This window comes from Osmerus mordax, chromosome 25 (assembly GCF_038355195.1).
Source record: "Osmerus mordax isolate fOsmMor3 chromosome 25, fOsmMor3.pri, whole genome shotgun sequence".
NCBI classification, from domain to species: Eukaryota; Metazoa; Chordata; class Actinopteri; order Osmeriformes; family Osmeridae; genus Osmerus; species Osmerus mordax.
In genome coordinates, this window is record NC_090074.1 from 3253490 (window position 1) to 3267499 (window position 14010).

The 14010-nt window shown below is 48.1% G+C and overlaps 2 protein-coding genes across 2 annotated transcripts in view; both read right to left on the minus strand.

Moving 5' to 3' along the window:
- dclk1a (doublecortin-like kinase 1a) overlaps positions 1 to 6429 on the minus strand; it is a 39035-nt gene extending 32606 nt beyond the window's left edge. The window contains 8 exon segments of the mRNA XM_067228804.1: positions 5086 to 5120; positions 5123 to 5272; positions 5275 to 5316; positions 5319 to 5367; positions 5370 to 5392; positions 5395 to 5433; positions 6053 to 6077; positions 6079 to 6429. Of these exon segments, the coding sequence (XP_067084905.1) occupies positions 5086 to 5120; positions 5123 to 5272; positions 5275 to 5316; positions 5319 to 5367; positions 5370 to 5392; positions 5395 to 5433; positions 6053 to 6077; positions 6079 to 6414 (699 nt within the window). The 5' untranslated portion in view covers positions 6415 to 6429.
- A 4028-nt stretch (positions 6430 to 10457) lies between these two features.
- ccdc169 (coiled-coil domain containing 169) overlaps positions 10458 to 14010 on the minus strand; it is a 6966-nt gene continuing 3413 nt past the window's right edge. Inside the window, exons 7-10 of the mRNA XM_067228600.1 lie at positions 12772 to 12870; positions 12035 to 12088; positions 11298 to 11371; positions 10458 to 10585 (exon numbers count right to left, since the gene is read on the minus strand). Of these exons, the coding sequence (XP_067084701.1) occupies positions 10474 to 10585; positions 11298 to 11371; positions 12035 to 12088; positions 12772 to 12870 (339 nt within the window). The 3' untranslated portion in view covers positions 10458 to 10473. The remainder of the gene's footprint in view (positions 10586 to 11297; positions 11372 to 12034; positions 12089 to 12771; positions 12871 to 14010) is intronic.

The window sequence follows — 14010 nt, forward strand, 5'->3', positions numbered from 1 at the left end:
GAGAGACTAGTTATCTATGATAGCAGAGGCTTTTGTGTAACTGGAGTTCTAATTGTGTGAACAGTGGTCTGCTGTCACTGCAATAGTGACAACACACACACACGGACAGACTACCCCCCCCAGGGACCTCCCATCAGCCAACAACTTCCCTGCCAAGCACAACACGTCCAAGCACAAAACCATACACACAAACAAACACATGCTCATCTCCTCTCGCAAGAAATCCGTCTGTGTGGAACAACAGCGTTTTCACAGTGCATCTGTTGAGGGGAACTGATACACACACTCCCAAATCCTCCTTATCAGTTCATCTCTCACACACACACACACACACACACACACAGTGAGGCGCAGCAAATGCTATACTCAGGTGGCCCGAATGACTCAGCAAAACGGCAGGATCAAAAAAAGACTCCATTTCCCATGACGGCACAATACAGCAGACGGCGGGTTAGACACAAAAATACCTTTGTTTCTAATCATGTTGACCTGAATCGAATGACAACATCTGACAGGGAGAGAGAAAGATGAGCTGGTCGAGAGAGAGAGAGAGAGAGAGAGAGAGAGAGAGAGAGAGAGAGAGAGAGAGAGAGAGAGAGAGAGAGACAGAGACAGAGACAGAGACAGAGAGAGAGAGGGGCAATATGCTTCCGCTCCATATGAGAGTTGGGCATGCTGTGAGTGCTAATTAAATGAGGGCTAAAGGACTGTAAAAACAACAGAGTGCAGACAGGGAGAGAGAACGAGAGAGAGACAGTGAGAGAGAACGAGAGAGAGAGAGAGAGAGAGAGAGAGAGAGAGAGAGAGAGAGAGAGACTCAGAAGCTCCCTCTAGCCGAGGGTAGCAACCAGGCCAGACCCAACGCCGCAGTGTTATTATGGGATGCGCTGGCCCACTGCAGGTGCTGTACCGTGTCCGACGCTCCACAGGGAGCCCAGGTCTGCTGAAGCAAAACCTGACGAAGAACACCGTATCCCTGGCAACCGTCGTGACAGGTGCCACCGTTTGAACCAAACTGCAACTAAATGGACGGTTGTTAATCAATACATTGTGACTTCCAAAGGCAGATTAACATACTGCAATTATCATATTGATTAACAGCAACTATCCTTGGGAGTAGGGAGCTTCTAACTTATTGAATTACAGAATGGTTCCATTTCCTGTGTGTGTGGTTATGCGCTGCTTGCAAAATGCATTGACATAAAACCTTGAAGCATTGCAAAAGGTTTAGACAGGGACATTTCTATGTGTGTGTGTGTGTGCGTGCGTATGACTGTGTGTGCAAGTATGCATGAGCCTCTCCAGGATGTCTTGCACTACAGCAGCTGGGGTCTGAGGGTGTGTGTGTGAACGTGTGTGTATAAACACAGCTTACGGGGTAATAATAGGTGAGTCGTGTCCGTGGCCTAAGCCACTTAAGGGTTGTCTTTTTCATCTCCTAGATCCGACATACACATCCCCCCCCCCCCCCGCCCATCCCAGAATGCTCTGACATCACTGCCGATCAGCCCGTTCCTAGGCAACTGGATCATATCGTCATAGAAACCGCCCAAGGCACATGGCCTGCTGGGAGAGATGAGTGGCTGGGGATCGTGGGTGAACAGAGACTCGGCTAAAAATAAAGTGAATCGAAGCCTGGAGTGTGTGAAACAATCTGTCTGTGAAAAGAGACCTCTGATAGTCATCTGTGGTCCTCATACAGCTCAAAAGAATACCTGACACACACACACACACACGTGTGGACTCTCAGACACACACACCGACGTGGAGACTGGTGAGGTCGAGGGTCGGGAGAGTGCGAGTGGCAGACCTCTGTGGCTCTGTAGGCTCTAACAGTGCTTAAACCACCAGAAACATGAAACATGTCTTCCGTTTCATTTCACTTCAGCCTCATACTGTTCCTCTCTCCCTCCCCTCTGTTCTCTCTCTCCCTCTCCCTAAACCCCCTCGCTATCCTCCCATCCTCTCTCTCTCTCTCGGCCTTCATGTTCAGTCTGGTGTGTTCTTGAGTGTTGAGTGTTCTCAACCGTGTCACATCCTGCCAGGACAGGACGTGGCCCAAGTCAACGCCACCATGACCAAACAAAAGAAACCCATTGGATTCACCAGACGGACTGACAACGGGCTTATTAGGGTCGTCTAACAAAGACTTTCAAGGCTAAAATAGAACAGAGAGGCACATGCGAGTAGGATAAAGGTACACACAATATTGTGTAGTTCTTCATGGCCACCCATTCTTTAACTATCGCTAATGTAAGACGAGTCGTGCTACATTGTCGCAAAACCCTTTGTCGGAATCGAGATACTTGTTCAGTCGTCGCAACGCCACAGGAGGGTAGGAATGATGGGAGAGATGTAGGCCACGCCCCAGTGCTTCTTGTCTGATTAGGCAGGTTAATAAAGGGGCCTGGACTCTATCCTGGGACGGTGTGGCTCTCTGGATCTCCAGACCCCCGGGGCTCCGTTCAGGGGCCCCCGTTCAGGGGCCAGACCCAGAAACCTACATTCCCTCCTGGGTGAGTGACTGGCAGGCCTCCTGTGACGTGCACACACACACACACACACACACAGGCACACACACACACCCTTCCTGACCCATCGAAGACTGTATGATTGAAGCCATGTAGGTAACAGTACGTTTACAAGTCGGAGCATTCGAAACGGGGATTTGTGTCGATGGTCGCTTCCGTAACATTTTCACAAGGCCTTTGGCATCTGAGAGAAAAACTCTAACTATGTTTGTGAAATGAAAGGAAACATACCTCCTTCTTCAGCTCCTTGCTGGCCAACTGAGTCTGGATTAGCCTCCTTTGGGAGGTGGGATTGGGAGTTTGTGGTGGGATTATCTAGGGTTAACCATGACCTCTGAACAGTTCACCAAGAGGAGGGTTGTATGCAGTTAGGGACAAGGATGGGCTATACACGATACCAGTGGGGTAACAGACAGCCCTGGAGAAGCAGTAGTCGAGGGAACTACCCTCAGACCCTGACCTCTGACTCACAGCACCCCCTCACACACACACACACCACACACACAGACCCTACCTGGCTCCAAAATCTGTGTGTCCCCCACTAGAAACTAGTTTAGCTGTGCATATTTTCTCTCTCTGTTTTCATCCCCTACTGCCAGTTACATAATGACTGCGCACAAATACACTTGCTCGCCCTCTCCCCTCACTTCTCTCTCTCGTTCCATCACACACCACAACGACACACAAACACCGCTTCACAGAGCTGGTTACAATCCCAGCCCATCTAGCAGTGCGTTGCCATGCCCACGGGTACAATCGATGGCAGGCCTAAAAATAGTACACTCCATAATAGTTTTACCCTGCGAGCAAGGTGGAAGGCGTCGCCATTGTGCAATTACCACCACTCACGGTCACCAATGGGGACCAAGAGGGAGAATCGCATGATATGACGGAAAACCTGACGACAGGATTTTACAGGATGTAGAGAATCCGATGGTGTGAATCTGTCTGCTCTGAAATGGTCTAATTATGTCTAGCCTGGGGTTTATCAACTGTTGAATAAATTCACCCTGTCAACAGACATCTAGAACATTCTCTTTACATTAATGACATGGAAAGAACTAGACAGAAAAGCGTTAGGTTCTTCATGACCAATTCCATTTACACATTCCGCATTTTTTGTTGATATTAAGCGTTAATCTGCCAGCTGAAATAGCAAAACCATGATTAGCCTGTTCAGTCTGAGGGGATTACTGGTCTCCCTTAATCTCACATTCATAGGACCCAGGTATTCACTGTTTATAAGATCATCATCGACGCAAAAACTGGCAGAAAGCCGATGAGGAACAAGAAGCTTTTGTAAGGAGAGAGGGGGGGTGGGGAGAGAGAGAGAGAGAGAGAGATGGACAGAAAGAGAGAGATGGAGAGATACAAAGAGAAACAGTGGGAGAGAAAGAGAGGTAGAGAAAACACAAATGGGACAGAACAGCGAGAGAGAGAGAGAGAGAGAGAGAGAGAGAGAGAGAGAGAGAGAGAGAGAGAGTCAAAAGGAGAGAAAGAGAATCGCGTGAGAGATGAAGAGGTGACATGGTGGCACACAGCAGGCGTCACGACCTGGTAAGAGAAAGAACTTTGAACCCACCTACCCCGTCTGGGCAACACACACACACACAAAAACACACACCTACAGACACACACCTCCTTTACTAATTGAAACAGAGATTGTGATCCGGCTCACCATTGATGCCTCAGACAGATGGTGTATCCTCATTTTACCTGTCTGAGTGTGAGTGTGAGTGTGTGTGTGTGTGTGTGTGTGTGAGGAGGTGTTAGTGTGCCTGTATGTGCGTAAGTTACCTATATGTACCTATATGTTTGTGTGTGAGAGAGAGAGAGAGAGAGAGAGAGAGAGAGAGAGAGAGAGAGAGAGAGAGAGAGAGAGACAGACAGACAGACAGACAGACAGACAGACAGACAGACAGACAGACAGAGAGAGAGAGAGAGAGAGAGAGAGAGAGAGAGAGAGACAGACAGACAGACAGACAGACAGACAGACAGACAGACAGACAGACAGAAAGAGAGAGAGACACAGAGAGAGTGTGTGTCAGCCAGAGAGAGGATGGAATATCAATGAGGATGACACTGGGCTATTTCTGTCTTTCCTCTGGAGCTCTGGGAGAGAAAAGCAACTGCGTGGGCGAGAGACAAGACTCCATTCATACATCCCTCTCTCTTTTCGGTCTGTCACACACGATGACAACAAACAGGTTTGAGTCTGGACAGGTAGGGATGGTTGAGGAATTGCCGTAGCCTATAGTTGTCATGGATAAGGTGCCTCAATTACTGTCAAAGCAAACCTTTGTCATGGCTAGCTAACTAGCTAGCCTCTACTGGCCAAAGTGACATTTAGTCATTTTCATTTAGCAGACACACTTATCCAGAGCGACTTACAGTAAGTACAGGGACATTCCCCCGAGGCAAGTAGGGTGAAGTGCCTTGCCCAAGGACACAACGTCATTTGGTGTGCATAGCCGGGAATCGAACCAGCAACCTTCTGATTACTAGCCAGATTCCCTAACCACTCAGCCATCTGACTCCCAGTGACAGAACTCACTAGTTTCCCCTCCATCGTGTAGATCTTCTTGACCACCCGGAGTCCAGCTTGATGGCGTCCGTGATGTCGGTGAGGACCTGTTCATAGGAGTGGGCCGTCTTCTTGTTGAGCAGGATTCGTACGGCCTTGCGGGGCTTCACGCCACTACGAACCACCGTCACCAGCTTAGGCCGGACGAAGTCCTGTTCTCGCGGTTCTCGGGCGGGCCGGCTTTGGCGCTGCCCAGGGAGAGGGCCCGCGGGCGTCCGAGGCCGAGGCCTTGACGTTGACCGACCAGTTGGGGGGTTGACGTTCTTGGTGTAGTCAGTTTTTTGTAAACCTCGACGCAGCCGCACACATAGCTCTCACCTGTGTAGGGGGGGGGGGGGGAGGAGAGGCCAAGGAACCGATGTGAAGGCAGGGGGAAGGCTGGCTACATTCAATTTGAGGAAACAGCTAGGCCACACAACATAATATTGAGGTGTATTATTTGTAAACTTGGGTTACCATACATGTATGCCTATATATCCTGATTGCAATTCATTGTGTAGACATGGAAGGCAGCATTTATGTTCATGTTTTTTCCAACAAAGATGACCAATAAGTTTTTGAATGTTTAATCTAAACTGGCAATAACGTAGCCTGCTGTAAGGAAATAAATAATGTCTAAAGTAGGCTGATTTGTAACTATGGCCAGTCAGTCTTCCAAGACAAAAAGCTATACTGCACTGACTACTCATCCTCTGTAGCCAAACCACCCTCTGCTTAATTATGACCAAGTGGGGACCTGCCCGGCTCTAGTGGCTTATTACAGGACTCCGACGGCAGCTGTCAAATGAGAGACCCATATGGGGCTTTTTTGCAACACAAAACAAGTTTATGACTGTACTGAAAATCTAGATGCTTGAACTTTTAATATTTTATAATATCGCGATAACCGGCAGATGTTCTGTTTGAATTAGAGACCTGCAGAAGTGTGAGATTTTACCTTCCACCAGCTGGTCGATAGTGGTTGATTTTTTTGGAGCCGTCAATTGAATAAATGATTCGCACGCCTTGGGGCAGGTTCACATTGTCCGACAGGGAGCGGGTGAGGTCAGCCACCAGCGCGTCAAAAGACCGGAACCTGTCTGTGGAGATGGCATAGACTATCCCGTTGAAATACGGTCCCCGTTGCGGTAGAAGAACGGACTTTTTAGCCTTCTTCTCCGAAGTAAGGGTCTTCAGGGTACGGGTCCGGTAAAGGCTGCAGTGAGCGCTGTGTGTTGGACTCAGTACCCCATTCATCCTTCCGCCGCCGCGGGCATGCCGTTGGGCTTTGTCCCGATCGTCAAAATGTTCCAGCTCCATGTCTCTCTCGAAGGTCACGAGCACAGCTCTACTATCTGGAAAGGGAACCGCAAGACAACAAAAAAAACGTGTAACTAACACAATATATGAACCTTAAACCAAATACGCGGTACGCGGCAATCAGTCACAATATTGAATACAAGGGTTCAATCCACGACGCTTGTTTTAACAATCGCCTAGTGGTTGTGTCCGGTCTCAAAATAACTTCCTAATGACAGATTAAGCTTTTCTAAGCTCTGAGCAATCGTAGGCCTAGGCTATACTCCACTGTCTGTAAACTGTCGTGAGTACTGTGTCATTGATTTTGAACCACTGAAAGAACCGCACAGCCTGCGATCAATCAGTAGGTTGAAGGCAATAGGCAATTACTTTCTGCTTTAGAAATATAAATAATATAAATTATTTTGACTTATCTCACAAATGTTGTCGAACACTAGGCTATTTAACTTGATTTACACTCTTTATTGAAATATACTATCTAGAAGCATTAGCCAGAATAATGCTTTTGGAAAAATGACACAGGCAGAGCAACAATACCAGGCAAGAATAACAGTAGCCGATCACTGCATCAATGAAATGTATCATTTGTAAAGTAAAAAAGTACCTAAACTAGCTCTATGACAGATAATCAGATATGACAGGCAATCCTAGGCTAATTAATAAAGCGAGGTTCAGAATCCCAATACAAAAATAGGACCTCTGAATTGGATTGTTTTCTTACCTACACGGTACACTAACGGTTCAGCGACGGTCACCTCCAGTATTACTGTTTATCTAATCGCCAGATAAGTAAAAAAAAAAAAAAAAAAAGATTTCAGAAGAAAGATAAGCTGTTGACACCTATTGTCCCTTCCGTTATCTCAGCCTGCAGTGGCCCGTGCGTTCTTTGTTGTCCGGTGGATCTCTCCTCCGCTAGTGTGCGCGCGCGTGTGTGACTGTGTGTGTGTGTGTGTGTGAGAGAGAGAGAGAAAAGAGCGTGCCGTGTAGGCTGGGCTTGGCTAGCAGCAGCTGTTCTCCCTCCCTTCTCTTTCCCCCTCCACTTCTCCTCCGCCTCCTCCCCCTCCTCAGTCGTGTCTGGTGCTTTTTGTAGAACCCTCCCCCCCTCCCTCCTCATTGGGGTGCAGTCCACGCCTCGGGCTTGCGAGGCGTGGGACTGCACCCCTCCTCACACGCTGCACGCCCCGTTATACCACAAGACACGCGCTGGTGTCAAGAGGGAGTGAGTGGGGAGTATTTTTTTCTCAATCATTATTCAGTGGGCGTGTGCTGAAGGGGGATGATGTGTGAAAGAAAGAAAGATGGAGATAGTGAGCATATTTATGTTAGGGAGGTCAAGAGAGGCATGTGAAGTTGTTCTCTTCTATTGCCATGAATGTCTTACTAAATGTCAGTTGCTATTCAAGAAATACACCTTAATTGAAAAACTATGAATGATAAACGTCCCTGTTTGAAGTGAACTGAGTTTGGAAGATTTGAAATTCTCACGTTTTTTGCTTTCCCGTGAACTTGTGTGTGCTTGTGTGTTGGGTGTGTGTGTTGGGTGTGTGTTTGTGTACAGTATGGAGTAATCACAGAGGACGTGAAGAGAGAAAGAAGACTGCAGGGGTGGAGGACAAGATGGATCAAAGTGACCTAGATCCTGTCCCCAGGAGACCACCAAGCACATCACCTCTCATCTCCCTCCATCTCCTGCCCCCTCCTCCCCTTCCTCCCCTCCATCTCCCCTCCATCTCCTGCCCCCTCCTCCCCTTCCTCCCCCTCCATCTCCCTCCATCTCCTGCCCCCTCCTCCCCTTCTCCCCCTCCATCTCCCCTCCATCTTCTGCCCCCTCCTCCCCTTCCTCCCCCTCCATCTCCCCTCTATCTCCTGCCCCCTCCTCCCCTTCCTCCCCCTCCATCTCCCCTCCATCTCCTGCCCCCTCCTCCCCTTCCTCCCCCTCCATCTCCCCTCTATCTCCTGCCCCGTCCTCCCTTCCTCCATCTCCTGCCCCCTCCATCTTCTGCCCCCTCCATATCCTGCCCCCTCCTCCCTCTCCATCTCCTGCCCCCTACTCCCCTTCCTCCCCCTCCATCTCCTGCCCCCTCCTCCCCTTCCTCCATCTCCTGCCCCCTCCATCTCCTGCCCCCTCCTCCCCCTTCCTCCCCTCCATCTCCCCTCCATCTCCTGCCCCTCCATCTCCTGCCCCCTCGTCCCCCTCCATCTCCTGCCCTCTCCATCTCCTCTCCATCTCCTGCCCCCTCCTCCCCCTCCATCTCCTGCCCTCTCCATCTCCTCTCCATCTCCTGCCCCTCCATCTCCCCCCCCTCCATCTCCTGCCCCCCTCCTCCCCCTCCATCTCCTGCCCCTCCTCCCCCTCCATGTCCTGCCCCTCATCCCCCTCCATCTCCTGCCCTCTGCCCCCCTCCCTTATCCTGACCTCTCCCCCCCTCATATTCTGCCCTCTCCCCCCCTCCATCTCTGCCCCCTCCTCCCCCTCCTCCCCCTCCATCTCCTGCCCTCACCATCTCCTCTCCATCTCCCGCCCCCTCCATCTCCTCCTCTCTACTCCTCTCCTCATCCCACTCTTCTCCCTTCCTCTCTATCTCCTCCTCCCCATCTCATCTTCTCTATACCCTCTCTCTTCATCCCACTCTCATCTCTTTACTTCTCTCCATTTTCTATCTCGCCATCTCATCTCAATGATCAGCAATGATATTCATGTATTAAAAACTAGTTTGGCAGCAGCAAAGTCCTCACCCCCCTAAAAATAATGTGCACAAGTAATCTACTGGAACCGGTGGAAATAAATTGGTTTAAACTCAGTATGCTTGCGCCACCCACCCACTCTATCAAATTGCTAGTTTTCTGTAGCTTGTAGAATCTCTCCCACGGCAAGAACAGTAATATGGTAGCATGATATTCATACAATGGGTCCTACAGTACAGCGCAACAACCATTCTAGTCTCCCACTCAAAGTATTTAGAATTAAAACATGAGATAACACATACAGGAGCATTTGGATGGACATGGGCCAATGACTAATCTCTGACACAAACCAGCTTGTTGCCCATCTGCTGAGAATGACAAAGGCTTTCAAACCAGTGGGCAGCCAAATGAACTACTGCGCTTTAAACTTTGCAGGGCCCTGGTCTGACCAAACTGTTCTGGGTGAAGAGAGGGAGGGGGTGAGAGAGAGACACATGGAGAACAAGAGAGATAACTTTTCTGAGAGAAAGGGAGGAGAAATATAGAGAGATACAGAAAGAGTCATGAATCATAGCTATGCGGCATATTGGGAAAGCCTGGCTGTTATCATAATTCATACACCGTTTGCTCAGAAAAGTCTAATTTCATCTGTGAACTACCGTATGATTATATTCCTGCCAAAAATGTACTGTATTTTGATCAACATAGCACCTTTTTCTACTCTTACTTTGTGTGGTAGGGCCAACAAGGTGTGGAATGAATCTTTTCCATGTTCATTGACTACTTTTCAGTGGTGTAAACAAATCGATTTGTATTCCACGTCTCTGCATCAATACTTCCTTGAGTTTGGAGCAGTGTGTATACACCCTCACAGTGGTAGGTAGTGGGTTGGTGTGTGTGTAATTTATATAAGAAGATCTGGAGAATGGCTGTGACGTGGCCATGTTTATGTAAGGCAGGTGGTGGGCGGCACGGCCCTCTGGTAGAAATGGAACAGACTTGCAACATGTCACCCTCGCAGATTTTTGGGTGACCTCTCCGTTTCATCCAGCCTCCTCCACTTTGTTATTTTTGTCCCCCCCCCCCCTCTCTCTCGCTCTCTCTCCCCCCCCCCCCTCTCTCTCCCTCCCTCCTTTCCCCCCCCCCTCTCCCTCTCTCCTCCCCCTCTCTCTCCTCCCCCCCTCTCTCTCTCATACTCTTCTCTCTACTTTAAAGTTTATTTTTACCTAACAGCCTCACAGTAAACAACCAAGCGCAGACTGGTACATTTTTATTTATTTTAATTTTATTCTCATACGTTCCACAGATCATTAAAGTCAATTTATTGTTCATGTTTGACAAATAAGACTTTACTTTGGCCCCTAATAACCAAGACTAGTGCTTTAGTTTAGGTAATCTACTCCCAACAACTTCCTTCCTCACTGCTCCTCCTCCTCCTCTTCCTCCTCTTGTAGAATCAGACACAGGCAGCTTGCTTGGTTTTCCCCTGTTACCAAAAACAGAAAGCATTTGAAATAATAAATGAGGAATGAATGACTCAACGATTCAACCTGTTGATAATATAGTCCTCAATTCAGTCCAAAAATTAATTACATTTGTTCATGTGTGTAGTCAACCTCATGCCTAGGGAGTCAGGTGGCAGAGCGGTGAGGGAATCGGTCTAGTAATCCAAAGGTTGCCAGTTAGATTCCTGGTCATGCAAACTGACGTTGTGTCCTTGGGCAAGGCACTTCACCCTACTTGCCTCGGGGGAATGTCCCTGTACTTACTGTAAGTCGCTCTGGATAAGAGCGTCTGCTAAATGACTAAATGTAAATGCCACCTATGTCATGGCATTGCAAGACTGAGAATGACCTGTTCAATATTCCATGAGCATATTCATTATGTTGAGCAGTAGAACACGCACACCACTATTTTAGTCTTGTGGGTAATGCAGTATAGGCCCTAGTTTGAAAAGTAACTGGCACACAAAAATCATCTGTGTGCGTTTGTGAAACCAACGATAAATCAGGACGAATGGATGGAGGATATTGTGTGGGACTAATTTCGCTCACAAACAATAACCCTACTTATTAGTGGTATAATAAACTTCAACCACTGTCTGTTCTACTATCAGATGGTTCAGTGTGGGACTGGAGGAAAGATTATTTTGACAACAGATCTGAGATTTGGGCCACCTGGGGTCAAACTGCAACTACCTTTGTTGACTCTCTGGTGCCCCTCGTGGCTGGCATAGGTACTGCCTCCTATTGGCATCCAGGGTGGAAGACAGCTGGAGAGGATAAGAGGGTTATGGACATTTCAATGCTGATTTCCAAAGATTGAATATGTGCTGAGTCTGCGTGCGTTTGTGTGCACCAAGAAGAAAGAAAGCAATGACGCAAATCCTATCCCCCAAAAAGTCCTTGACTCAGTTCTGTGAGGAGCTCTTACAGAACAGACAACTCCATAGGGTAAATGAGGAAGTCTAGAAGTAGGAATGAGAACAGCATCCTGCACCACATTCTCTCTCTCTCTCTCTCTCTCTCTCTCTCTCTCTCTCTCTCTCTCCTCTCTCTCTCTCTCTCTCTCTCTCTCTCTCTCTCTCTCTCTCTCTCTCTCTCTCTCTCTCTCTCTCTCTCTCTCTCTCTCTCTCTCTCTCTCTCTCTCTCTCTCTCGCTCTCTCTCTCTCTCTCTCTCTCTCTCTCTCTCTCTCTCTCTCTCTCTCTCTCTCTCTCCTCTCTCTCTCTCTCTCTCTCTCTCTCTCTCTCTCTCTCTCTCTCTCTCTCTCTCTCTCTCTCTCTCTCTCTCTCTCTCTCTCGATTTTAATAGCCCTCTTTCCCACAGTGGCCATTCATCATTCAGGAAGATATTCATAGCTCGTCAGTCAATATTTCTTTTTCAAGCCTTCTCCGTGTCTGAGTTATGATTCACGCAGGGTAGATTACGTGCTTACCTTAGCGATTTCTGACAGATACGCACGCCTCTCGTCGTTGGTTTTATGAAATGCCTGTTGTTTAGGAGAGAAGGACACTGACAATTTGAATGGAAAGGGTACTTCACTTTTCAGATCCTGCGGCTCTATTTACATCCCCACAATCTGTTCATCTCCCAGAAAACTAAACTGAGCATAACAATTTTATTGCATCAATCATACCTGTGTTTCCGTGAGTGTCGTATGAGTGTGTGTTTGAGAGTATTTCTCTGTGTGTCTACAAGGAGGTCTTTCGGAAGGTCCTCGGCATTAATGAATGTGGGATTAGAAGTGGGATTATGGCGTCTAATGCTGTGAGATATTAGCCGTATTTGGTCTAATGTATCACGCTGAACAGAACAGTTAACAAAGGGCCCGGGCATGGAACAGAAGTGGGTCAAACGCAATCAGACAAACACTGTAACACCACATTTTCAAACGATCGAAAATAGTCAAACGAATCCCTAAATACTCGAATTAAGAATTTATGATTTGTACGGAGAGGTGCTGACTAGTGAAATATGGTTGTCTAAATATGACAAATGTAATTTGAGTATTACAGACAGACAGCAAGGGTTTGGGCGAGGGACTGATGGCAGACAAACAAGGTGGAGGGTGACAGGTGTTACCAAATTGACCACAGGTGTCACTGGCCTTTCCAACCAGTTCGGTACGTGACATAACCCACACAAACTCATCCCACAACATTTCACGCTAACCTTCCCTTCCTGTTCGATCCTCTGACGGCAGTCTGTCAGCTGACTCTGCAGGCCGGCCTTCTCATTGGTCAGTAGCTTCAGTCTCTGCCTCAGTGCATCCTGGGAAAGAGAACCAAAGTGTTGAGGCATCCCCTGCATGGAGTCCTTAATGGTAAGAAGGCAGTGTGAACCAGGTGGAGGGCTTCTATGAATGACGAAGGACACACTACCTCATGTGTAAAGGAAAGTGCTGTATGTCTTATGTTCATTTAGCAGATGCTACAATCCAAAACGACGTACAGGGAGAGGTTAGAACCTGCATTCAAACCCTCCACCACTGAGCTATACCTTTCTAATGTCAATATCAAACAAACAATCAAACTAGATGACCTTGATACTGTACAACAGCCACGTCTAATAGCACACCATGTAAGCCTTACTGAAGTAACAAGGGTGTTAGGTTGTGGCATTGAAAGCGGGAACTGGTAATCACTGAGTCATTCCTGGAGCGTGCTCTCTCAGGAATGAGGCCAATTTGTCTGGAGGTTTGTACAGAGCACAGAACAGTCATTGTGGCCCTTGGCGGAGTTGACCTGCATCGCCCTTCACCAGCAGGAATGACCACAGGTCAAAAAAGGCGCGCACGAATTCTAGAAGATGCCGTCAACCTCACACTGCTCTCTGTCAGTCTCACAGACACAATCTGCTCCATCCCTCTCCGCAACTGTCGTTCTCTTTCCCTCCTTTTTCTATCTCTCTCTCTCAATCCTCTTGCTCTCTCTTTCTTGGGAGATCAGGTTCACAGTCCTTTGGTACTGGAAACTAATGAGCAGCTGCCACTTCATACTCACACAGACAGGCACACACATCCATTAAACCAGACACACACATAACCCTCGAGAGTGTGTAATTGGTGTGTATTACTTTCCTATGGTTTCAGTAATCCAGTGATTACAGTGCCCTGGTTAAAGCCTGCTTTATTCTGCTTGCATCAGCAGGAGAAGCTCAAGTTGCAGATGGCATCGGTAGCACGCATCTCCCTCACGATTCTCACGCACTTCTCTCTTTCTTTCTATCTCCGCCTGTTTCTCTCTCCCTCTCTGCTTGTCTTCCTCCATCTCCCTCTTGTGTCTCTCTCTCTTTCTGTATTTCTCTGTGTTTCCCTCTCGACTGTCTTTCTCTCTGTCTGCTACACCCTCTCCGTATGTCTGTCTGTCTGTCTCTCTGTCTACTCTTTTTGTCTCTCTTGTTCTCCCTGTC